We start from the raw sequence: 24,975 nt of genomic DNA on the forward strand, positions 1-24,975 counted from the left end.
AAAATAGTTCCTACACATAGGTGTAAATCTAAAACTATGTAGCATATATTTTAGTAATTAAGTTATCAGATGAAAGGTGAAGGACTAGTGATCCTTGTAGAACACATAATTTACTGATAACTTTAAATAATACAAAAATGTATGAATGAATTCTAAAATTAAGGGCATATATTGCCTGTTTCTCAGATATGAAGTGCCTGGTTTGGTGTATCCAAAATTCTGGTAACCAGTGCAGTACGGTCTGATATATAAATACAGGTATATTGATCCCGCTTCCATAAAATGTTTTGAAGTGAAAAATTTAACGTGGATAGGAATGAGGACCAAGAATAGGTGGTGTGTGTCTTATTGAAATTTTAGTACACAAACTGGCCTAAAATTGAGAGAATGACGTGGCACACATAAGAGAAGTTATCTCAAGAATAAATACACCATAACTTTAAAAATACAGAAGAGCATACATAATTTTAGTTCATATACCATCCCTCATGCAAAATTGCAAATCCTTTTCTTTCTGAAGCTACCGGTCCAATCTGAACCAAACTTGATAGGAATATTCATACATTGAAGGTCTTTTAGGAAATATCATTTCCTTTTGATGAAAGAAAATCGTGGCCACCAGAGGCTATCCTTGATTCTCATTTGTCAATTCAAAAAGTATTCTATGACTGAAACTTCATTGTACCACATATAATGTTTTTGACATGCATGTCCGTCAGCCCTGTTCTTGTCATTAGATCTCCTCTGTAACCACACAACAGAATTTCATGAAACTTTGTAGATCATAAGGACATACTATGTAGATGTGCATATCGACAGGAAGTTAAATTTTTTTTCTAAGAATTTTAAGTACACTACTGCAACAGTTTGTCATCACAATATTTCTGAAACCACACAACAGAATTTCATGAAACTTTGTAGTCAATGAGGACATAATATGTAGATGTACATACCTAAAAGCATTTTTTATTGATTGTATATTGTAGGAGTTCTGAGTCTTTGAACTTATGAATCTGGTAAGATTTTGTTTGCCTAGTGAAAATAAGGGGGCGTGTGGTATGTGAGTGTGCTCACAAAGGTTATTTAATTAGCAAAATGTTTTAAAACTTTAGGTGATTGATGAAAATCAAGCTATCTGAAGCTAACATTTTGTCAGAAGTTATGTTCTCTTGTTGAAATTTTAAAATCTCACAGAAACATTGGTTGATGTGATGCAAATAAAGGTGAGCAAAATATTTGCAAGCTCCTTTAGTCTCATACAATGATGTGACCATATTGAATTACATCAGGAGCTTTGGTAGGGCCATGTTACATCAGGAGCATTGGTAGGGTTAATATTACACCAGGGGCTTTCATATGGCCTATATTAAATGCTTTGCTGACTTGGAACATTCCATTGATCCAAGTCCTGCAGGGCCGGATCCAGTCATTTTTAAAAGGGGGGGGTCCCAACCCAGGATAAAGGGGAGGGGGAGGGGGGTCCAACCATATGTCCCCATTCAAAAGCATTGATCGTCAAAAAACCTGGAACCGCCACTGTCCTTTTCTCTGAAAGTTTGGTTAATTTCTACATCTAAGAGATCATCTAAGTTGTGTACAGGGATTATAAGTAACCTTTAGTTGTACTGCAGAGGATTCAAAACTCCCTTTTTAGCTCAAACATATAATATAGGGAAATAAAATACAATACAATGAATATTAATGAATTAAGACGATACTATTAAAGTTATAACATCATCGTTACGTTCTAATATGTGCTTTTTTCACAACAGTAAACCAAAACAGTTTTTCTGCAGTTTTACGTCTAAATTTTCTTGTGGTCTGGAAACGCCCAAGAAACAACGGGGTAATTTTGGTGAAGCTTTTTTTTTTGGCTGTTTATAATAATCCTACCAAATACCGGGTATACTTATATTTTGTAATATTTATGGAAATACTTTTCTTATTCAAAATATTCTTCAAAAAATGATATACACTACTAATATAAGAAAATCAAGAAATTTAACGAAATTATACAGTGTAAATTTGTTGACATGGTAACTTGTCAAATGTGAAATTTGTTTTTATTTTATTTTAAAATCTAAATATACATTAAATTTTGAAGATCGATAATCACTTACGATCGCATGTTGCACTCGTCTACCGATTTAAAAATCGAGTGAAAGTTTTCATTCTTTTATCCAAAGATTTCAATAAAAAGAGAGCGAAGACACCACAGGCAATTAAAAGCAACAAGTTAGAAAAAAAAACCAGACAAGACCATGACAAAAAAGAAAAACAACGGAAGACGAACATTAGTACACAAAAGACTACACAATAATAAAGAATGAGCATTACAATTTTACAATCATCATACCACTACTTAGTCTGAAATCATGCAAGTTCATAATTGTTCGAAGCTTCAAATATCCATTATTGCTGCAGTTGGTAGTGACAATGTTGACCCGTGAGACGAGTCAAGTTGGCGGTCTGTGAAGGCTTGTTATTTATAGATGTCCCCAAGCGTTTATGTATTTGGCTTCAGTATGTTTGCTAGAGCGACTTTGATGAAGGTTGTTGCATATAATTATGTCGAACAAACAAAAAAGTGTATCATACCGTTATCATGATAACTACCAATTACTGATGTTGAATTGTCAGTTTTCTAGGTTACCAGGAGCCAGTGAAAGTGCTTCTGTATTAGTGTGATTTAAATGATTTATATTTCAAGACTGTAAATATTCAGTTGAAAAATTATGCAGGGGCGTCATCAATGTTCAAAACTCGTATACAAACCAATCTATTTGCATGTTCTCCTGGCCAGGTGCGTTGACAGGGTATAGGGTATTGCTATGTATGATTCATCCGCCATGCGAATCCAGACTCCATGCATCAACAATGTAACAATATGGAATAGGACACAATTGGAAATTTTCAAAACACATATAGAACACGTTGATTAAAACAGATTACAAACTTTAAAAATGTAAAAGCCATTCATTTTACGAGAGTAGAAACAAATTACTCAATACTTTCAAAACCATTAAAGGAAAACAGGGAGTTAAAAAAAGTAAAACAAATTATCTGAATTTTAATGTGCGTATTGTTATGCGTTTTTTTTTTCTACATTGGCTAGAGGTATAGGGGGAGGGTTGAGATCTCATAAACATGTTTAACCCCGCCGCATTTTTGCGCCTGTCCCAAGTCAGGAGCCTCTAGTCTTTGTTAGTCTTGTATTATTTTAAATTTTAGTTTCTTGTGTACAATTTGGAGTTTAGTATGGCGTTCATTATCACTGAACTAGTATATATATTTGTTTAGGGGCCAGCTGAAGGACGCCTCCGGGTGCGGGAATTTCTCGCTGCATTGAAGACCTGTTGGTGACCTTCTGCTGTTGTCTGTTCTATGGTCGGGTTGTTGTCTCTTTGACACATTCCCCATTTCCATTCTCAATTTTATCTACATGTCACATGATATAAAAATCTATGACGTCTATCTAAAATGTCTCTGCAGGTTTTGACACACAAACGGATATTGCTGACTCCACTAAGAATCACAGATAGCTTATCTTGACTTAAAAAAATATAAAAAAAAATCAAAAATTTAATTATCAAAAACATTGTCTCTGGTATCATATAAGAGTACATAATAAAAGTAAATCAAAAACATTGTCTCTGGTATCATATAAGAGTACATAATAAAAGTACATGCTCTATGGATTAATCATTTTTTACTAATTTAGAAAAAAAACTCCTTTAAGTAAATTAGATCAAAGGTAAGAACGAAAGGACAAAACGATACGATGGTCAAGAGAAAAAGTATTAAAGCTCGAACTTTTGCACTTAAGATTTATTAGCATTTGATGACTTAAATGATTTAAAAGGGTTTGTTCATGGCAAATATAAATCTACGTCATTTTGGACATTGGTGAATAGTTGTCTGTTTGGCAGTCATACCACATCTCATAGTTTTATATTATATAGTTACACATGTTTTCGGGGCCAAGAGAACTGTAAGAGCCCTTCTAGATGTCTTTTTGAAATTGAAATATTACATAATAGATAATATATATATGCATGAACTTAGTTAAAAGATTGAGTAGCGAAAGTCAACATCCCAATCAAAATTCAACCTTTTAAATTAAATCTTTTAAACCTATGACAAACATTAGGGATAGCATTTTACGCCAATAAAGTTTGATTTGCACCGTTTAAATTGTCAATATTAGTATATTTACATATGGTCTTAATTGTCAAGGTGTAAGACTTATTGATATACCTAGAGTACGCTACCAATTGGCATCTACCCAACCCAAACATCGATCTTAGATCGATATCCTCTCCTGTTATCCACGGTGTGTAAAAATTCAAAGGACTACATGATTGACAAGCTTACAGTAATTTTATTAGATTAAAGTACTAGATATTGCGAATTCAAATATATTAAAATATGATATTAAATCTGTGAAAAGTTGTATTTTGGCAGATGATTGGATTTTATTGTATACCGTTAGTAGGACATCCAAGGTTAGTTGAAATTTTTATCGTTGAACATTTAAATTTGAATAATTGTTAAAGTACTATTAAATTCAATTTTAATGAATTTCACATAGCGTGATATATCAATTATGTTTTTATGCAGGTAGTTCACAGTAGATTATCTGAAAAGTTTGTACTGTCAGGTAAGCGCTTTGACATTTACATTTTACAATTTTAAAATGTTCATACTCAAATTTTTAGTTGAATATTTTGATATAATAACGAATATTTGAAATTTTAACAATTTTGCTTCAAGTAAGAGTATAGGATGCATAACTTTATATCAATTAAGACTAACGGTTTCTTTCCGGACAATTTTAAGACTCGAGCATATTTTACCACTAAAATAGTCATCTCAGTGTTAATGGAGTTATATTATAATATTTACTAAGAGCGGACTACAAACTTCATGATTCGTAGAGGTTTATTTCTTCTATTGATGGCCAATCACACTAGTCGCTGATTTAAAATATGAAAAAATATACAACGATGACCATCCAGGTTCTGTTATAATCTATTATGACTGACTAAAGGCTGGCAATGCCAAAACTGGTATTGTTGAATACCAGTTATGTAATTCTTAAAAATCTTTTTATTTTGAATACACGTAATTCATTGTAGATACTCAGTTTTTAAGTCTGTATACTTCCTTAATACTTTTGTACCTTAGAGTTAATGTTCCCTAAGTAGCTAATATGTGTAGTATCAACATATAGCAGTAGATATACTATGTTTTATGGAACAAAAGGAGGACTGTATACATGTAAACCAACCGAAAAGTATGTTTTATTGAATTTTACTAAAATGTCACAACCAAAGGGCCAATGAGGTTCTCTACTTACTTTCTCTTGTTCTTGAGGGTGTTTTAGTGCTATATTGATGATGACATTCTTATCATGACAAGCAACATTGAGACAGCCTGGATGAATAAATTTGTTCGATTTTGGTTTCAGTTTTGGAAGTGTTTGAAATAAGCCATATAATGTTTTCCAGGAAATCTACACGGAAATGCTAAATTATTAAATATGTTTTTGCAATTACTCGATATCAGCAACAAAATTATAAATATTAAGTAATTGTTCATTTCAGTAAATCCATTTCCTGGTTTTTGCTTCAATTCTCAGTATAGACTTTTGATAATCTCCGCACTTCATTGACAAATAAGGAAAAATCGAAATTTGTGGATTGATACTATTAATTATCGTATTTGGTTAAAAATCAATAAAAACTTAATAACTTCTATGAAGTAATTTTCTGCAAGAATTCCTTTTTTGAAAAATATTACAGATATTGATGTTTGCCATTTTCTAAATCAATTCCATGTTCAATTTTTCATGCGATGTACAATTTCGTTATCAGTTCCGTTTAAATAATAAAATCTCGATGATACAAATGTTACTTGTCTATACAATCAATAATATTATTTGTTTTTTCTTCTGCTTAAATATCATTCATGAATATTTATCAGAATAATGCAATAAATCTACTTATTCAAAGAGAAAAAACCGAGTTATTTGATTAAAGAATGTCCGAACGATTTCTCTCAGAAAGCAGGTACGTACACACCTGCATTATTTTGGTCACACGAAATTGACCATTTACTGTATAAGTTGTATTTCAGAGAAAAATTCAATGGTACGAAATGTTGTAAAAACCATTTTTATCAAAGTATATAATTTTATATTTGCTCGAAGTTTTACTGGAACAACATTGGATTTAATGCTAGTACAGGGTACAAAAGAGTATTCGAGTCTTCAGAATTATCAATAAGACGCTTTTTTTGCACCTGTAAACCAGGAACATATATATTGACGTTCCCAGTGTAAACAGATAAAAGAAATCTTCATATTTGGTTATAATACTTAAAACAGCATGAATAAAGATATAAAATGAAAACATTGTCATATTTGTAAGCGTTATCTTAAGAATGTCACAAGTCAACACAAAATTGGTTATCTTTGAAAATCATTTTAAAGAACTACAGAGGACTTTTTAAAAGGTCTCTAATTTTAAACTCAAGATTTCAAAGGACACCATTTAGAATAAAATATTGTGAATTGTATTTTCTCTAATTTTAAACTCAAGATTTCAAAGGACACCATTTAGAATAAAATATTGTGAATTGTATTTAAACTATTTAATTACACAAATCATCCACGTATTCTTACCTAATTTCCTATGGTGAACATAAGACATTCATACGATTTCTCATAGGAAAGGGATAATACGTTGTCGGGGGATTTCACGCTGTTTGAAACGAAAGAAATATAGATCGGAATTTAACAACATATACACAAGGATTTGTATACAAATCCTTGATATACATATAACAAAATTTTACTAAAACTATCCCTGGATATTGGATCTATTTACAACATGTGTTGTCATTGATTCTACATATAAAAGGTAAGAAGGTCAGCTCGGGTTAAGACATCTATAAGTTAAACAATCGAATTTTAAGAAATCTGCATTGAAAACCCATGATTTCTACATGTATATATGATTTTCTCTTTCCTCGCTCGCTGAGTGATCATCAATCAATCGTTTTTCCTCCAAAATATGGATGCCATTCTCATGTTTAACCTTCGAGGAACAAATGAAAAGTAGAAAATTGCAAATGTTTTATAATATTCAGAATAATAATGCTTCTTTGTAGTTTTGTCCCTCTTGACATTCACCATTTTACAGGTTGCTGCTCACATCTAACTTCTCAATCATTTATTCCTTCAACAATCAAGCACTGGAATAATCTGGAATCGCATACCATTCCAAAATTGTACTCATCATCAAAATTCAAATCAGAATTGAAAAAACGGCACTCGAAATCGGGATCCACTCCTACATTATTTGTCTGGTTCTAGATTGAGTTGGTTTTGATGCTCGGAGTCTGTCTTTAACTATAACTTATTTCGGGCTATTATATCTGACCAACTATGTCGATGTGGGTCAAATATTGATAACGGCATTTCCTTTTTTGTGGCTGCACCTTTTATTTAAACGAAATATTGATTAAGTTTTGGTGATTAACGCCACTGTCAGAACTATTGGCTATTTCGTGGCGGTCATTTTTAATGGTTGAAGAAGCCTGAATTCCCGATGAGAACCACTGATCTTCGGCAGATTAAACGAATATAGACATTAATAGTCTCAGCTGGCTTTCTGAATGCTACAAATAGATATGAACTCTTGACTTGGGGAAAAGATACTCCTTCCTATGACCAAATTGTTCTATTTGTCAAACAAGTTGTAAACTTGATAAAGGTCAAGTGGTATAATATTAACTTGGGTAAAACACACAACGTCATCATCATCATCTCTGTCGTTCTTTCTTTATTACCTTTCCAATGTTCAGTTTAGTTTTATTATAATATCAATATTGTTCATATAATGCATGCTCACTTTATTTTTGTGTTGTTATATAAATTGTACTGTGGAGAAGACTACATAAGTATGTTTTACTTGTGTCTGATCTTTTTCTATTAGAGCAAATAAAAAATAGAGAGCTTGGTAAATTTGAATCTACAGCATACAGCATTGAGCACGTAAACACACTTTACGTAAATCTCGAAGCTCAGTGAATGGGGATTGTCTCTTGTTGATGATAAAATGTACACCAACCGAAAGACACTTAAAATCTTGTTCGTTTCAGACTGGGTTTATACTATCAAGTCAAAACCTGGTATGTACATCTCGAAGCTCTTTGTGGATGATGGTTTTCTCTTGTCGATGACAAAATGTAAACTGACACTCAAAATCTTGTTCGTTTCAAACTGGGTTTATACTATCAAGTGAAAACCCGGTCTGTGTAAAGCATGAAGCTCTATGTGGATGATGGTTTTCTCTTGTCGATGATAAAATGTACACTGACACTCAAAATCTTGTTTGTTTCAAACTGGATTTATTCTAACAAAGACGAATTCAGACCAAAGCACATTCGTTAATCTTTGTATTATAACAGTTATCCGAAAGTAGTTCATCTTGACATATGAAGAAATAATTCCCATGGCGTAGCCAACAAAGTTAGAAATTAAACGATTACGACACAGTGTAAATTTCAAATGCAATTCAGTTATAACTTTAAACTAATCAGATTTAATTGTGAAAAATCTGAGGTAAAAATGTTAACCATGTTACAAGGTTATTAAAAGCTTAATGTTATATCGTAATAACACTTTAACACTTTTTGATACAGTTCCATAAATTATATATGCATATCTTACTTGTTTAAGATAAATTGATCTATTAAAATTATATATATGTTTATTAAATCGTTCCTTTATGTGCAATGACACGAACATATTACTATACTTATCGTGCCCTAATATATATATATATACAGCGTATGGCATTTATTTTACGCCGCGTTTATTGGCCTTAATTGATTTAATGGAAAAGAGAACCGCAGAGTGTATAGCAATTAGAAACACGTTCCATCGTCTTACGAATATGACCATCCTTCCGCAGTTTTGGAATGTATTTAATACGCTAAAAGTGTCACGCTCCTAGCAAGCAAAATAACCATCAGCAAGCATACTAGTGTTCGCTAAGAGTTGCTTAATTAGTTGCCTCTACTTTCCTCTCCTTTGGCGGCCAAAATGTGTTCCCCACAAGCATTTGCCGCCCGCCCTTTATCATATCATGTTTGTTTTTCTTGGCCATGATTATGCTGAGTCGTAAAACATCAACCAATCAATCATGAAAGACCATCTCTGTATAGTAATAGTGATATATTCCTCTATCAATCCTCTTTTGTCATTTTATTTTAGTAATTTAATAAGAAAAATATACTGGTAGTTCATCATGCTAGTTTATACATCAGAGTTGGAAAATCAGGAAGAAATGTCAAATTAAATCAATAAGAAAAGTATACCCTATCTAGTTGTCAGGATTTCTTATTAAATCACGTTCTTCAAAACTTGAGTACATTTTAGCCGGTTTGTTTGTCTTTTAAATCGATGTTAAACTTAAAATATTAGTCTATATATCAGTTCTTTTCACAACCAGATCGTGTGATCTAAGAAGGAGATTTATTGTAAAAATGCTGAAACACTAAAGTCGGGTTTCACAGCTGATGACCTTAATAATAAAACTATAGTCATCCGTTGCTGTCTAACTGGTTACTCGAACAATTATTGAGTTGATTACCCTGCGCTCACTTGATTTTATCTAAATGATGGGATACGTGTGCCGTTTAATTACAAAGCCTATCATATAATAACAATGATACACATCCCAAAAGTGATCTCGTCTTACAGAAGCGTATTAGGACAGTAATTAAGATGAAATAAGCATTAAACCTTTTTTACAATACCGACATCTTAAAATGAAACAATTATACTTTAACTTGAAATTTGAATTCTAAATCTTATAAATACTCAAAATGTTGACTTAAATATGATTGAAAGAATACCAAGATGTCAGAAATTAATCCATTAATCCGTCTTTTAAGAGATTATATAAAGTATAATTAGGACACCTTTAATGGTCGTTGCGGTCGTAAAAACAGGTTTTTTATGTTCTTTCTTCGACAATATTTATACAACTTTTCTTTTGATTTTATATATTTCCATTACATGTATATTCCTTAATAGATTGTATTGAAAAAAAATCCTTAATTTGCAGATAAGATCAAAATTCTCCATATTTCAAAGGTAGAAATATCGATTATTACATGACCGTCTCATTGCGTTGTATTTGTTTTGTTTTAAGATGTTGTAATCACCAGACGACTGTTTATGTTATGCCTTATCAGTTATGGCACTTCAAAACTAAGACAAGAATTAAGATCCATAATAAGCTCATTTGAGCTGGTTTTGATCACGAGGTAGCAATTTCCTATCATAGTATGTGTTTAAGAATCTCCGTGTTGTCAAACACGTATCTGGAGAAAAAGCCTACTCGTAGAAGAATATTGTTTTATCTTTTCAATTTTAAGAGTCAGTAAAAACAGACAAATATCTTGTATAGAAACTATCTACAAGGTATTAAATGGGTTTTAGGTCATCACATATTCCCCTCCAATGTAAAACGAAGTCTCCCAGCGGCTGTATTGTTCGGCCGATTGTTACCAAAATTTCCTACAGTTTCTATAGTGATATTTCTGGCAATACTGATACAGGTTTAAATGCCTTAAGTAGCAACTCTAAGTAAATATCATACAAGTACATTTTTTAATTTAGTCAGGCTGTTTTCAAGATTGGAAATTGTAATTCTTATGTGACAGATTTACACTACAGCAACAATACTAGGTCAGGACTCTCCCTTAATTTTGTTTCAATTCCCTAGTACTTTCATCTGAGAAGGTGCACATGATTTACTTTTATAGACACATATGTAAACGTATATTTGTTCCGCCTATCAGAAGTTCCACTGGAAACTTTGTTATAAACAATGCTATAATATCTGTTCCAGTTGGATCAAATATTTTTTAATCTTTATTCCTGTTGGAACAAATATTCTATAATCTTTATTCCGTCAGGAACAAATTCTGCAATATGTTCCATAGGAAATAATATTACAGATAATTCTTCCATTTGGAATTTATGCTATGAAGGAACTTCTTTTCATGACACGTATACGCCGAATGATGGCAAAATATTACACGACAATTAGCCAAGTACAGCAAGAACACATTTTAACCGTAATGATCCACCAGCCAAGGAATATGACAGTTTTTTTTTCTATGATCTTCCTTTGCTGTAGCTCTTGCCTTGTTGGCATTTTGTGTCTTTTGAATTGTCTTGGAGTTTTGTATACTAGTTAATTAACAACTTTTTAAGAATCGCCGCTATTTAGGGCATTACTTATTGTTAGCACACTCGTCTATTGTTGAAGAATGTATGCTGACCTCTCGATCTCTTTTCTCTCTTTCTTTTTTTTGTGTGTGTCGTTGAATTGCCTTTCATAGACGTTGGTAAAAATATCCTGTTATTTTAGGCAATTTGTACTTGAATATTTTCTTATCTAAGCCTCAACATATGTACCTATATTTGATAATCGAACTAACGTAAACACTGCTCAAATTCCACCTCCACTCCAGTTTTTAATACCTGAAAAATTTAAAAGTAATTATTAAATTTGAATTCAAGACGACTCATGTTTAATTTGTTCGACTTTAATAGAATTAAAATTAAATTTCTTACCTTGGATCTACGATACCGGTTGTACACAAAGATATTAAAATTTTATAAAATGTGTCCAAAACGGTAAAACGATATCCATAGGTTGTCTTCACAGTGTAGTGTTATTTTCTTCTTAAACACGTCTTATTTAAATTTGTTAATATTCTTTTCAAGAGTAATGATCTATTCCATTCTCAGTGGTGAGAAGGAATTAATCAATATATTGAAATATTTCATTCGAATCCATGTTCAGTTTCAGTGGTGACATAATGTAATAAACAACAGAATGAAAATGGCAGACGACACAGAAGAACTGATCGACGCTGGTGAAGACATAACAATCAAAACCAGCACGCCAAGATCTCCAATATCTTCATCAGAGTTGGCAAAATCTGCAGATAATAAGACGACAGGAAAGCAAAAAAATAAAGAAAACAAACAAGAAGATAAGAATTCAAAGACACTGAAGAATTCAACGAACATCAAAGAGCAAGAACGGACTCAGGAAAAGGTTAATATTTTTTAGATGTGACAAATTTAAAACAGTTTTTTTTAAAGATATCTGTATATAACCTTATAGTTGAGATTGGTAATGTATTGTTTTTTTTAATACTAATCTTCACTGCATGACATTATTCGGTGGACTAAGATCGTTGATCCATATTTGTAGGAGTCCGTCGATTCAAATAATGTTGGTTCGTTAATTTGGATTAATCGAGAACACCTTGTAAGGTCAGTTGCAAATATCATATTCATTACAATTTTATGATTTCATTACCAAACATATGTGTGGCATAAATGATGACCTGCCACTTCCAACTGATGCTCCCCTTACTGCATATTTATTGAGTGAAAACATTTTTATTGCAAGGCTTTAAAATACTAGTATGATTGGAGGGACAAATAAATGTACTGTTATTGCTCATTTTCGACTGCATACATGTGTTTTAAGGATACCATCCATAAACCAACTTTTCTTTTAATATTTCAAGTAACAGTAATCTTGACCGTTGACCTGTTAACCACACAATATAAAGGCTTCTTTCCCTTCCCATCTGTTTAATTTCAATCAAGCAAGGTAAATTCAAGCTGCCATCCAGAAACCATTTATTATTTGTTTTGTCCTGTTTTAAGTAACAGTGACCTTCACTTTTGACCTATTGACCTCAAGACAAAAAAGACAACTTTTCCTTTCCTATAGATTCCATTGGTGTAATTTTAAGTTTCATTACAATCAAGCAAAGATCTTAAGCTACCATCCGAAAACCTTTTGTTTCGGACTTACAGAATGACGGACAGACTAACAAAGCGATTTCTATATTCTTCCGAAGAAAATTTTTTTTCAGTGAGCATGTCTCATTTGCATTCATACCTCATATCCTTATTTTTATAAAGGCTGGAAACTCAATCCTGGTTTTCATTAGAACAGAATGATAACAAACACACCTTTTAATCTCTTTTCCTGCATTATAATGTTCAAATTTTTTTGATTGTTAAAACCATTATATAAAACTTACCAAAAATAGCAGTCATATGTGCAACTTTTGGATCCTCCTGTTGTGAGGTTCCGATTATTTTGCATACAAAGGCCTGTTAACGGGAAGAATATAATCCATAAGGAGTACTGCAGCCTCCTAAAAACTCAGCAAATTGAGTGTAAATATGTCATATTCCAATTTTAAGTACAGACACATCAATAAAAACGCAGGAATGATGAAATTTTATCAAATTTATTGCATTTGTTTCATATGCATTCCTTTCAACAGACAATTAAACTGCTCGATCAACGGAATTTTATTTAGATTAGCTTCATACAATCTTATATCAACGGACATTAATAAACCTAATGTTTTCACATCTTTGTCTTTTGATCTCTGGTTGATAGTTGTATCATTGGCAGTCATGCAAATCTCCTTATTTTTTATAAAGAAGTAGCTAAATTGGTTGAATATTCTTCTTGCCAGATATGACAATTGATTGTAAAAACTTTTTTAAACGAACCATAATAATTTCGCGATTCATCAAAGCAAACACAATGTGGTCACCTTAAACAATCAACTTTGCTGTCTAAGGTATACCGTATATCTCCTTTTATCATAATTTTGTCTGTTTTCGGATTTCCGAACGGTATAATCTATATGATAGTGTAAGTTGTGATGCTGAAGATCTGATCTGTGTTGTATAAATAGATGTTGACTGCTTCCATAAAAAAAAGCAAAGAACTTTTTTTTCTAAGCAAACAAAAAAGTGATAATCTGGAAGCTTTTTGTTGTTGCTGATTTTGACATTTTCAAGGAAATAATAGTGAAACGTAAAAGCTATGTTTATGAAGCTAAAAAAAACTATTTATTTCGAAGCAGAGTGAAGTTATCACCAGCAAACCACAAAGTTTATTGAATATCTTCCGAATTGGACATTGCAAACAAAACGATAACAGCGAAAGTAACATGTAATCTATTGTCAATAGTACCCCTGCCAACATTTAAAAATATTGGTCAAACCATCCGGTTATACCATCTGATTCGGTTAGTTTGATAGACAGACAAAGCGATGCTCAAACTGAAATAATAAAAGTAAAGAAAAATTACGAATCTAATAATGTTTGGAAACAACTTATCATCGTTTGATGCAACACATTTTTTTCCTAGAATCACTGTCCACCAGAAAATTATAATCATTCTTAAAACTGTAAACATCACACAAAACACATTCAAAGCACATTTGTAAACGTTTTCCGATGTTTGGTCATTTCTGGTTATTTATTCATTCACATAGATGTACATTGTTTTGGATACGTGTGTTGACAAGGTGTTGGAAAATTGGTTATGGAAGATAGATGCATTGAAACCTACATTATCAAATTAATTGTTTCCGGTTTAATTTTTATTATGTGCGTTTTACCTATATCATTTGGTATTTAGTATACTTAGAACTGGTCGTCTGTTGACTCCAACTTGTCTATAATAGAGGCATTTTATAGCTTGTACATACGACTACTGTATGGAGACCTCTACATGTTTTCTTTGGTGACTTCTAGATGTGTATTTTGAAAAGCTCTAGACCTCTATTTGTAATTGAATTAGGGAGCTACCATTTGATTTTTAGGGGGGAGGGGGATTTGAAATTTGAAAAAAGGCAGGACAGGAGTTTTGAGTAAAAAAAAGGCAGGATGAGCAACTTAGCAAAAAACAAAAAGGCAGGATGACAATTTATGTAAAAAAAGCCAGGATAAACTAATTAAAAAAAGGCAGGACCGAATAGAGTGAAAAATAAAAAGGCAGGACAGAGATTACAACTAAAAAAAATGCAGGACAAAATTTTTCATCCTAGTCCCCCCCCCCCCCCCCCCCCCCCATAATAATCAAATGGTAGCTCCCTTGTGTGGTTTTTTTTCGCTTTTTCATTGAACTCTACCAATCATTTCCTTTTTATTTATATTGACTGATTGACGTCTAATTAACATTTACGGCACATCTTATCTTAAAACTAAATGAAGCAGTCAAATCATTATTTGAGAATAACTGTCTGACTTTACTTGCCGGGATTAGGATTTTAAAAAGTAGTTTACTTCGTATATATAAAGCATACAGTGTTTCCAAATATAGCAAGAACAGAACAATTATGGCGACTTTCAGACTGGTCTTATCTGTGATTTACACACCCATTACCAATCAATTATATTGATAAGTTTTAAATGCTAACCTATTCACATCACAATGCAAACATAAACCATTTTACCAAAGTTGATTTGAAATACTTAATATCATTAAGGACTTTGTATATGACAGTAATGTTTGAATTCAAACTACCAATACAAAAGTTCAAAAACAACTATCAAAATATACTTGCTGATAGTACGAGTTCCGAATTCATTCAGCGAAGTTCATGTTTATAAATTGACAAAATGATAAAATGGTGTTCGCAATAATTTGATCTTAAAGTCGGTCACGGAGGAAGACATTTAAATGCAAGAAATCATGCTCTCTCAGATGTTGCGGGCGGGAGTATCTGTGACCACTAAATAGGTCAATACGTTCAGATTTCGTATTTAAACATGTTCTAATATTTTTTTTTTATTTTGAAATATGATATATTAGCACTATAGCATACCTCTATATTGATTTATTGAGTTTTAATAATAATTCCAACAATACAAATTAAGTGCATGCTTTTACAGCATGCATACAAATATCTGTAATCTGCATGAGAATTAATTGTAATAACCCGTTATACAGAATGCAAATTGAGTGCTGTATATGTAATCTCACATTGAATAAATTAATAGAGACTTATTTCAAATCATGTATAAGTGCAAATGCATGCAGACACTTAATTTCAAACTTTTTTTTTTCATTTGCGATGACATTTTTACATGTCTGTTTAAATAAAAACTACATTGTTTAAATGCTGCAAGGTTTTAAAACTTCATATATTATATGTTTTCGTAGTTTATTGAAATGCTTCCATATAACATCAATTACTGCTGAGCTATTCACTAAGTGCTTTCACTAGATTTTAAATGGTAATACTTTTATTCATTAACAAAACATATATTGCCTATGTCATAAAACTACTATTCTAATTTCAAATTTAAATATTTTATAGATTCAATGCTTTTAATCTGGTAACGGTTGTACCGAATGAATTTGGATCAAATTATGCATCGAAACGGATGTGTATTATACGTCGCATAACATGTTTAACAAAATACTTGTCCAGACTAGGGACGATTTAAAACTTGATTTTTCATAAACACTTGGCAATCATTCGAGACTTTATATCGACCAATAAATGTATTTTGAGGGATTAGCGTGTTTTTTTTTTCGGAGAGATGCATTATTGCTTTACACAAAACACCTTTAATCTGAATATGAAAATGACCTCAGATGACAACTTTTCATTCCTTTCTTATACAACTATCATGTCACATTTCCTTAGTATTACATAGCCTAACAACAGATTTGTTTATATAAAAATAAGGAGATGCGGTATGATTGCCAATGAGACAACTATCCACCAAAGTTCAAATAAAGTGGATGTAAGCAATTATAGGCAACCGTACGGCCTTCAACAATGAAAAAACCCGATACCGTATAGTCGGCTATAAAAGGACCCGACATGAAAAATATGAAACAATTAATTGAGAAAACTAACGGCCTAATTTATAACAAAACAATTTACGAAAAACAAATATGACAAACATGAACCAACGACAAACACTGAACTACAGGCTCCTGACTTTGGACAGGCACACAAAGAACGTGGCGTGGTTAAATATGTTTGTTAGCGCTCAACCCTCCCCTAACCTTGAACAGTTGTGTAACAGCACAACATAAGAACAAACTATAAAAATCAGTTGGAAAAGGCTTCACTCATCAGATCGATACAAAGCAGAAAAATATCAAACATAAACACAGACTGGACGTGGCAGGGTATTTATCCATCCCTCATCCCTAACAACAAAAAGGACACTAAGTCCAGATCTGAGAGTACTCGCAGTTACTGACAGCTAGTTCAAAGCCAATAACAACTAATAAAAAAATCGTGTATCTAAGACTAAAATACCAATCAGTACATCCAACATCCAATGGATTTAAGGTAAAGACGTCATTAACAGTCAGAGAAAAACCTGACATTGTGCAATGCTGTAGTACTGTTAAAGTGAACATGTGTATAACAAAACTATTTAGTATGATTTTAATTTACTGATAACAAAATCAATATTTATACCAATAAAAACAATATTCAAAGATCTCAATACAGTGTTGAATTGGTAACCTTTAAGAATAAGTTTATGCAAAGGATTGAGAAGTTTACCCGGATCGTATATAAATTTCCGGGCTCGGTAAACAACATCACCGTAAAATTTAGGATGTGCTATTCCGTCTGATTTAAGTTTTTTTACAGGTACAGCCAAACTTGCAAACCAAATCTTTGTACCTGGAAGAATTTAGTAGGTTTTAAGTAATCTGTGGTAACGAAATCCCTGAATTAATAATTTACCAGTAATACATATATTACGCTCATTAAAATCCAAAACGTCACTACAGACACGGGCATAACGAACGAGTTGGGATATATAAACACCGTAAGATGGTGCCAGAGGAACATGATTATTCTTTCGCACGTTTAAATCGTTTTTAAAATTTATCTACGTTACATTTTTAGATCACATTCGAAGAATTTGCCGTATGAACGTATGCTTTTTCCCCTGACTGGACAAATCTGCATTAAATTGTACAAGTATCTCAATATTACAACCTGTCAAAACATTTAAAGCCTTATTAATAAAACTTTAAATTCCAACAGGGTTTAAAAGATAAAAAGGAAACAAAGAAACGAAAGCCAAGTAATAATGGAAGTGTCCAAGAGAAAGATAATACAGACGACGACGAAAGTGAGGAAGAGGAAACAGAAATGACAAGGGAAGAAAAAGAGGTAGGAAACAGAAAATCAAATATCCTGGTTTCTATGGTAAGTTTATTTACAACCATTGGGTGGTGGAGGTTTCCTCCCAGAGAGTATCACCAGCCACTTTTGTGTTGACATGGATTATCATTGATATGGTCATAATTAAAAATGAACTGCTTACAAAACATCGAATTTTTCAAAATATTAAGGATTTTTTACCACTGGAAGAGACTACCTTGGCTGTATTTAGCAAAACCTTTCAGAATTTGGGTCTTCAATGCATTTCAGCTTCGTACTTACTATGGATTTTCTAACCTTTTTGATTCGAGCGTCACTGATGAGTCTTTTGTAGACAAAACGCACGTCTGGCGTACAAAATTTTAATATTGGTATCTATGATGAGTTTATTTATATTACAGATACTGGCATATCAGAATGACCTAAGATTAACTAACAGCTATTTCGGACATTTTAAAGTATTACAAAAAGGACAATGTTAATCTAATGAGCTGTATAATGTAAATATTTAAAATTATCTTCTACAGCACATTGACTGACTTATTTTGTTTATGTCAAAACGCACTGACACTGAACGTTTTTATGCCCCACCTACGATAGTAGATGGGCATTATGTTTTTCGGTCTGTACGTTAGTTCGTCCGTTCGTCCGTCCGTCCGTCCGTTCGTCCGTTCGTCTGTCCGTCCGTCTGTCTGTCCCGCTTCAGGTTACATTTTTTGGTCAAGTCAGGTTAAAGTTTATGGTCAAGGAAGTTTTTGCTGAAGTTGAAGTCCAATCAACTTGAAACTTAGTACACATGTTCCCTATGATATGATCTTTCTAATTTTAATGCAAATTAGAGTTTTTACTCCAATTTCACGGTACACTGAACATAGAAAATGATAGTGCGAGTGGGGCATTCGTGTACTATGGACACATTCTTGTTTATATTTGATTTTGATATTGCAACTACATGAACCTTTCATTTTTTATTTTCTTTCACAAAAAAATAAACACTTCACCAATTATTAGGTAAATGTTCATTATGGTGTACAGGCATTCCTCATCTTCAATTCATCCTATCATGATGTGAGTTAATTTCAATTCTTATGTGAACAGATATTTTAGATGATCATAGAACAAACTGGATATCCTTGTTCTTTATGGTCACTGATATTTTGTTATCAGGGAACGTTCAAACGCTATAACCTCAGTGCGCAATGACTTTTCTTTTTCCTTTTCTCACGTTTTACCATTGTAAATAACGACTATGGCAAGGTTCGAGCAGGGAAAAAACTCCTTTGCATTTCTGACCTTTTCAAATGAATTTAAATTTGAAAGAAATTTATAAATTGTTTGTTTTTCATACATCTTACAAGTTGGTATGACTTGTTTATTATAGTATGACCACATTAGATAATGTTGAAATCATATTAAGTTATGACAAAACCATATTATGTATTGACAAATCATATTAAGTCATTACGAAACCAAATCATGCAATATCACAATAGCATTAAATAATGACTATACCATATTGAGTAATATCAAAACAGCATTAAGTAAAACCATATTATGTAAAGACACTTATCATCAAGTAATAATAAAACCCCATAACGTAATGTCAGAGTACCACATAAGACAGCTTTGGCGTTCTTCTAATGTATGGAATTTTGATATATAAAGACCATTTCATATTTTTTTAATTTTCTGGTTCCAAAAAAATAAATACATATTTTTTATGTATCATATGTAACTGCTCAATAAGGTGGTGTTTTTGTGTTTGTTGTTGTTAATTTTCAAATGTTTTTAATTTATTTACAGGACATGTATAATGCAGCTAGGAATGGCGATTTTCTCACTCTTCACAACTCACTGGACAAAAAGAATGCTGATATAAACATGACATGGGTAGTATGATAAAAACGTTTTAACTTAATGAATTAAATAAGCACTTTACAATGTATTCCTGTCGCTGTAAGCAATAAGTTATTCTGTGAGTTAGCTCTCAAGCAATACAAAGTTTCTTCTAATATGTCGAACGAACCATTTCTATATTATGGTTATATAATTATGATCAGAAAAAGGTACATAATGACTGGTCATTTAAGGAAATCTACTGTATAAAACTGCATCAGCAAGCATACAAATATTATACAGTAAAGGCCTTTTCAAAGTATTCGATGAGACAATCAAATGCTTTATATCTTTATCGATATTGCACGTGTTGAAGTAGATTTTTGCACTTTGGGGGACTAAAAATAAACACCTAATCGTGTGAAATTTTGACTTTTATTTGTGGTCGGAAGTTTTACCTCGACTCAGCAGTCGGGGCAATTTCGATACTACCCTTTGCAGCTAAAAATCAAATACACTTATTTGTAAAAGACAAGACAAGGCACAAAACAGACCATAATTTCAACTATGTAATACACAAGTTCAAAGTCATGTCCCAACTAAATTCCTCACTGTAACTGGTAATTAATGCATGACCATTCAAAGTTAAGCGGATCAAAAGTTATAATTTCGCATACAACAAAATAAATACGAGAAGAATAAAATGACAATAAACATACCATTGCATAAAATAATATTAAAAGTTCAGTTTCAAAATGAAATATTAAATTTCCGCTATAACTCATGCTTTGATATTTTAAGTTTATACGCCAGCAAATTATTCAAGACTTCACAACAATCAAACTAGAAAAAAATTTATAAAATCAATTTATCTTCTAGTACAAAGAAAACCTTTTGATGATTGCAATAAGAGCAAGACAAACAGAGATGGCAGAGTTTCTGATAGATGTCGGTATAGATTACAACCATAAAGCTAAATATTTCGTAAGTTTCAACATTTAGTCGTTTCTTCGGACCGACAAAGTTATGCTATTTCACTATACATGGAGGAACCTTAGTGTCATTGTTAACAACTATTAGTGCAATGAATATCTATAATCTTGAAAAAAAGAACATTCATTAGTAATGAACAGAACCTAATTCTGTAGAATTCCATTGGAAAAAGACTGGTTTACAAGGTGTTGTGAATAAAGTAGAAGTATAAAGAACGTGTCATACACTCCTTTTCCCTTATACGTCAAAACGAAATGACAAAGTCCATGGGGATGTTCTGAACAATCAAAAATAAGAGATGCTCAAAACATCATCTAATAAAGATATTGTTAAACAGTCACTGATCAAGGAGTTGTGGTTAGCAACGGGTCTATTCAGAATCTTCTTTTGTTATTGGATTACCCCTCCACAAAAAAAACCTTAAGTAACCCTCTTAACAATAGCGAAATATCCGACCAATGAAATTTTTAATGTTTTATCTATACTTTTTTTTAAATTCCTCTAGGTGTTTAAGAGTAACTGTTAAGTAAACGTTACATGTAGTCTATGACTTAGAACGATAGAGAACGCAAAAAGATATCTAGTGATCCTCACGCGTAGATATGAAGGCTAAGAAAATAGGACAACTAATAAACAGTAGTTTTCCATAATATCCATGTAGTATCTTGCACACTGGGTATGTTTAAAAAGTACTTGGATGCAAATAAGTCAATAAATTCGGAAGATACGCTGAGCAAATCAATGTCTTACATTTAATATTTGCTTGTTTCAATAAAGAGTTTGATGATCGCAAATTTATTGTAATCTAATGTCAACATGCAGCAAAGCCACTAAATGGCTATTTGATTTACCATTAAAATTAGTTAAATAGTGAAAATGGTAAATTCAACATTGTTTTTGATAATAAATGCGCAGATATATATTTTTTTTCATAACTGGAAATCATGCAAATCACATAAAAATCATGTATGAATTATTTTTTATTTTTTCATATAAGATTCCGTATAACAAAAACTTGAAATCAGAATTACGTTAATATTGACAGATTAGTTATAATCGAATTCTAAATGCGGCATTGACGCTTTTTCCATTTACAGGATTTAAAAGAAAAGGACAAAAAAGGTAAACGAATAAGCTGTTATGAAAGAAGTTGTCGAGATCTAGCATTCGACCTTGGAAATGACCACATTGTTGAGGTTATTGATGTTAAAAATAAAAACGTGTTTCCTTTTGTGCGAGTCGAGCCGAGACAAACATGGCAAAAACGACCTCCGCCTCCACCCTTGCCAAAACATCTTCTTCCACCCAGTGAAATTGAGAGTGAAGAGGAAGATAACGATACATCAGACGGTGAAACTGATTCTGGACATCTGAGTGCACGAAGTCAAGACAAAAATAACGAATCTTCTTTATCAGATGTTCTTGACAAGCTCAATGGTAAAGATGATGGATATGGAACAATGTCTCCCTCTATGTCGCCATGTTTAGGAAATTTTAATCCACATGTATATGTACCACCGGAAAAACCGGTAGTGATGCATAAACCGACAAAAGCGTCAATGGCGTTGCAAACACACAACAATCAATTTTATCATAGACGACTCGTCAGCAAGAGTGCTCCCTCGATGCGCAATGTACAAGTTGTTGGAAGTTACGCACACGAGAAAAAACAATGGGAACTACGTCGCGAAAAATCAGAAATGGATGATAAAATATCTGTTCAAAGTCTTCCATTTTTTCTTACTCATCCGTCATCTGCCAGTAGCAGGCGGTCATCAACTCAAACAACAGCGTCATCGCCTTTAGCAGAAGTTTCGAAGATTTTAGGACAATCGCGACTATTAAAACGAGAAACAGAGCGTCTTTCTACGCAAAGAAGTAAAACAATTATACCTTCATTAAAGATAAATCAGTGGTGCCATAACTCAAACAACGTTTTTAATAGACTTTCAAAATCAGCAACCAACAAAAGAATTCAGTGTTCTAATTTTAGCGTTAATCGCGAATTCATCCGACACCATCGGAGATGATTCTCTGCTTACGTTTACATATACATATCCACGTTAAAGTGGACATCAATTTCTAAAAATATTTAGAAGGTAGTTGAAATCATGAAATCTGGATTTTGAAATTCAGTAGCAAATATTAGTGTGTTTAAATATTAATTACAACTGTGTTGTCAAAACACCATATCTTTATCATTTATTACACGATACATTTTTCAAACTGTCGTAGTTAATTTTATTCCAGAAACGATAAAAATGGTGATATGACGATCATTTATTTCCGTACAAGAAGATTTGAAAAATATCGCATTCCTATACCAATATAGTCTTATAGTCTATAAAGAAAACCGGCTAAATGTCGGTTTTTTTTTCTGAAGAAAAAAAACAGGATTCTTAGGCTACATCATAATAATAAAACCACAGAGATAAAAAAATGTAACTAACTGTTTTTCTTTTTACCCCCTGATAGGAGAGTTTTTTATCCAAACTTATACGCTTTCAATTTTTGAGAATCTGATATCATTTCGTTTTTGATTTAGTACCTATTGACCAGACTTTGAGTGTTTTGAATTTGCTTTTTATTTATGTCTTTTTATGCTGATTTGTACAGTTTTCTCGTTGTTTTTTATATATAAAAATAAAGGGATGTGTTATGATAACCAATGTGACAACTATCCACCAGAATCAACTGACGTGGATCATGTAAACAATTATAGGTCATCGTATATATAGTCATCAGCAACAATGAGCAAAACCCATACCGTATTGTCAGCTAATAAAGGCATGCACATGACAAAATGTGAAACAATCCAAAACGCCCTGATGTATAACAAAGCAATTGATGAAACATATACGAGTGACAGCAACCAACGACAACCACCGATTTACCGACTCTTTACTTGGGACATAGACAAAGACTGTGGCAGGTTTAAACATGGTTGTGAGCGTTGGATAGTCTCCCTTTGTTTTGTTTTTCATAGTAATCTGTGGATTCTTTCGATTTTAAATCCTCCTCTATCGTAGTTGTTTCAGTATCTCCATCTTGTTGTATCTGTTTTGATCTGTTATGATCATGAACCTATTTTCACGTGTTATTTCCTGTAATTATCATGAAACTATTTTCACGTGTTATTTCCTGTAATTATCATGAATCTATTTTCACGTGTTATTTCCTGAAATGGTCTATGTTTGTTAGTGTTGTATAATAGTGTTATTTGTCGGGTAGTGAATGAAAGTATGTACAGACAATTTTGACAGTTTTTTTCATAATTTTTCCCTCGTTTGTATTTTAATACACATGTATAGGTTATACATATAAAAAAGAACCCCAGTAATGGACGCTATGGGTCGTCATGATCATGATTTAAGGGATGAAGACTACATACAGATCATGGTCAACATATGTAGAGACACATAACACCAATTTAAACTCTGTTTCTTTGATATATATGTAATTGTTTTTTTATTTGATACATATTTTCACCCCCTTTTTGTTTGATAGTTTCCAAATTATACCACGTGTTAAGTAGTCATTGTATAGGCACCTACTTTAATTTACAGAGCCAGTGTTATATATTATCAGCTGACAAATTCTGTTCATTTTGCAAAATACTCATGTTACAGCAGAGTTGACCGTAGATAGTTCAGGTCAAGGTCATATGACTCCACATAATATATTCTACTTTGCATGTTCTTACTTTTGGCTGTGAGCGTTCTGTATAAAGGATAATTAAAGACGTGCGTCAAATAGCGTTGATTTAGATTTGAATAAATATATCATTGTATCTGATCATATAGTCGGGAAGTGGATTATTGTTTTATCCATATTTTTACGGTTTTAATTAAATTTGTTTGGTCTTTACATTTTTACTATATAGATACATCTTTTGTTTGACGTTGTTTTGATCGAAGTCAAACATACCAAATACATTGCATTCAAGGATTACCAAATAAATTCATACATCTACAATCAGCGATCAAATGACGGCATACAGATCGAAATTATTACTATGAAACTGTATGCTGAAAGATTTAAGCATGCGCATTAATATAACCAAAAAAGTACAGTGCATG

At 32.3% G+C, this 24,975-nt stretch overlaps 1 protein-coding gene across 3 annotated transcripts; it reads left to right on the plus strand.

Moving 5' to 3' along the window:
- Positions 1–4,299: 4,299 nt before the first annotated feature.
- LOC127698196 (uncharacterized) lies at positions 4,300–24,763 on the plus strand. 3 transcript variants are annotated; one of them, XM_052201561.1, is made up of 7 exons: positions 4,301–4,505; positions 4,621–4,660; positions 11,892–12,149; positions 17,948–18,076; positions 19,871–19,957; positions 20,783–20,887; positions 21,994–24,763. In XM_052201561.1, exons 3-7 carry the CDS (start codon positions 11,925–11,927, stop codon positions 22,924–22,926), a joined length of 1,479 nt encoding a protein of 492 aa, XP_052057521.1. In that variant the 5' UTR covers positions 4,301–4,505; positions 4,621–4,660; positions 11,892–11,924; the 3' UTR covers positions 22,927–24,763. The 3 variants fall into 3 exon arrangements, with proteins under 3 accessions (XP_052057515.1, XP_052057521.1, XP_052057523.1); XM_052201555.1 differs by lacking the exon at positions 4,621–4,660 and having other exon boundaries at positions 4,300–4,505; XM_052201563.1 differs by lacking the exons at positions 4,301–4,505; positions 4,621–4,660 and adding an exon at positions 6,689–6,923.
- The last annotated feature ends 212 nt before the right edge of the window (positions 24,764–24,975 follow it).

The sequence above is a fragment of the Mytilus californianus genome, unplaced genomic scaffold, assembly GCF_021869535.1.
Source record: "Mytilus californianus isolate M0D057914Y unplaced genomic scaffold, xbMytCali1.0.p SCAF_1, whole genome shotgun sequence".
NCBI lineage: Eukaryota > Metazoa > Mollusca > Bivalvia > Mytilida > Mytilidae > Mytilus > Mytilus californianus.

Coding starts and splice junctions, on each gene's coding strand:
- LOC127698196 (XM_052201555.1), top strand. CDS start 11,925: ATGAAAATGGCAGACGACACAGAAGAACTGATCGACGCTGGTGAAGAC. Junction 12,150..17,947: donor AAGAACGGACTCAGGAAAAG/GTTAATATTTTT, acceptor AAATTCCAACAG/GGTTTAAAAGATAAAAAGGA. Junction 19,958..20,782: donor CTGATATAAACATGACATGG/GTAGTATGATAA, acceptor TTTATCTTCTAG/TACAAAGAAAACCTTTTGAT.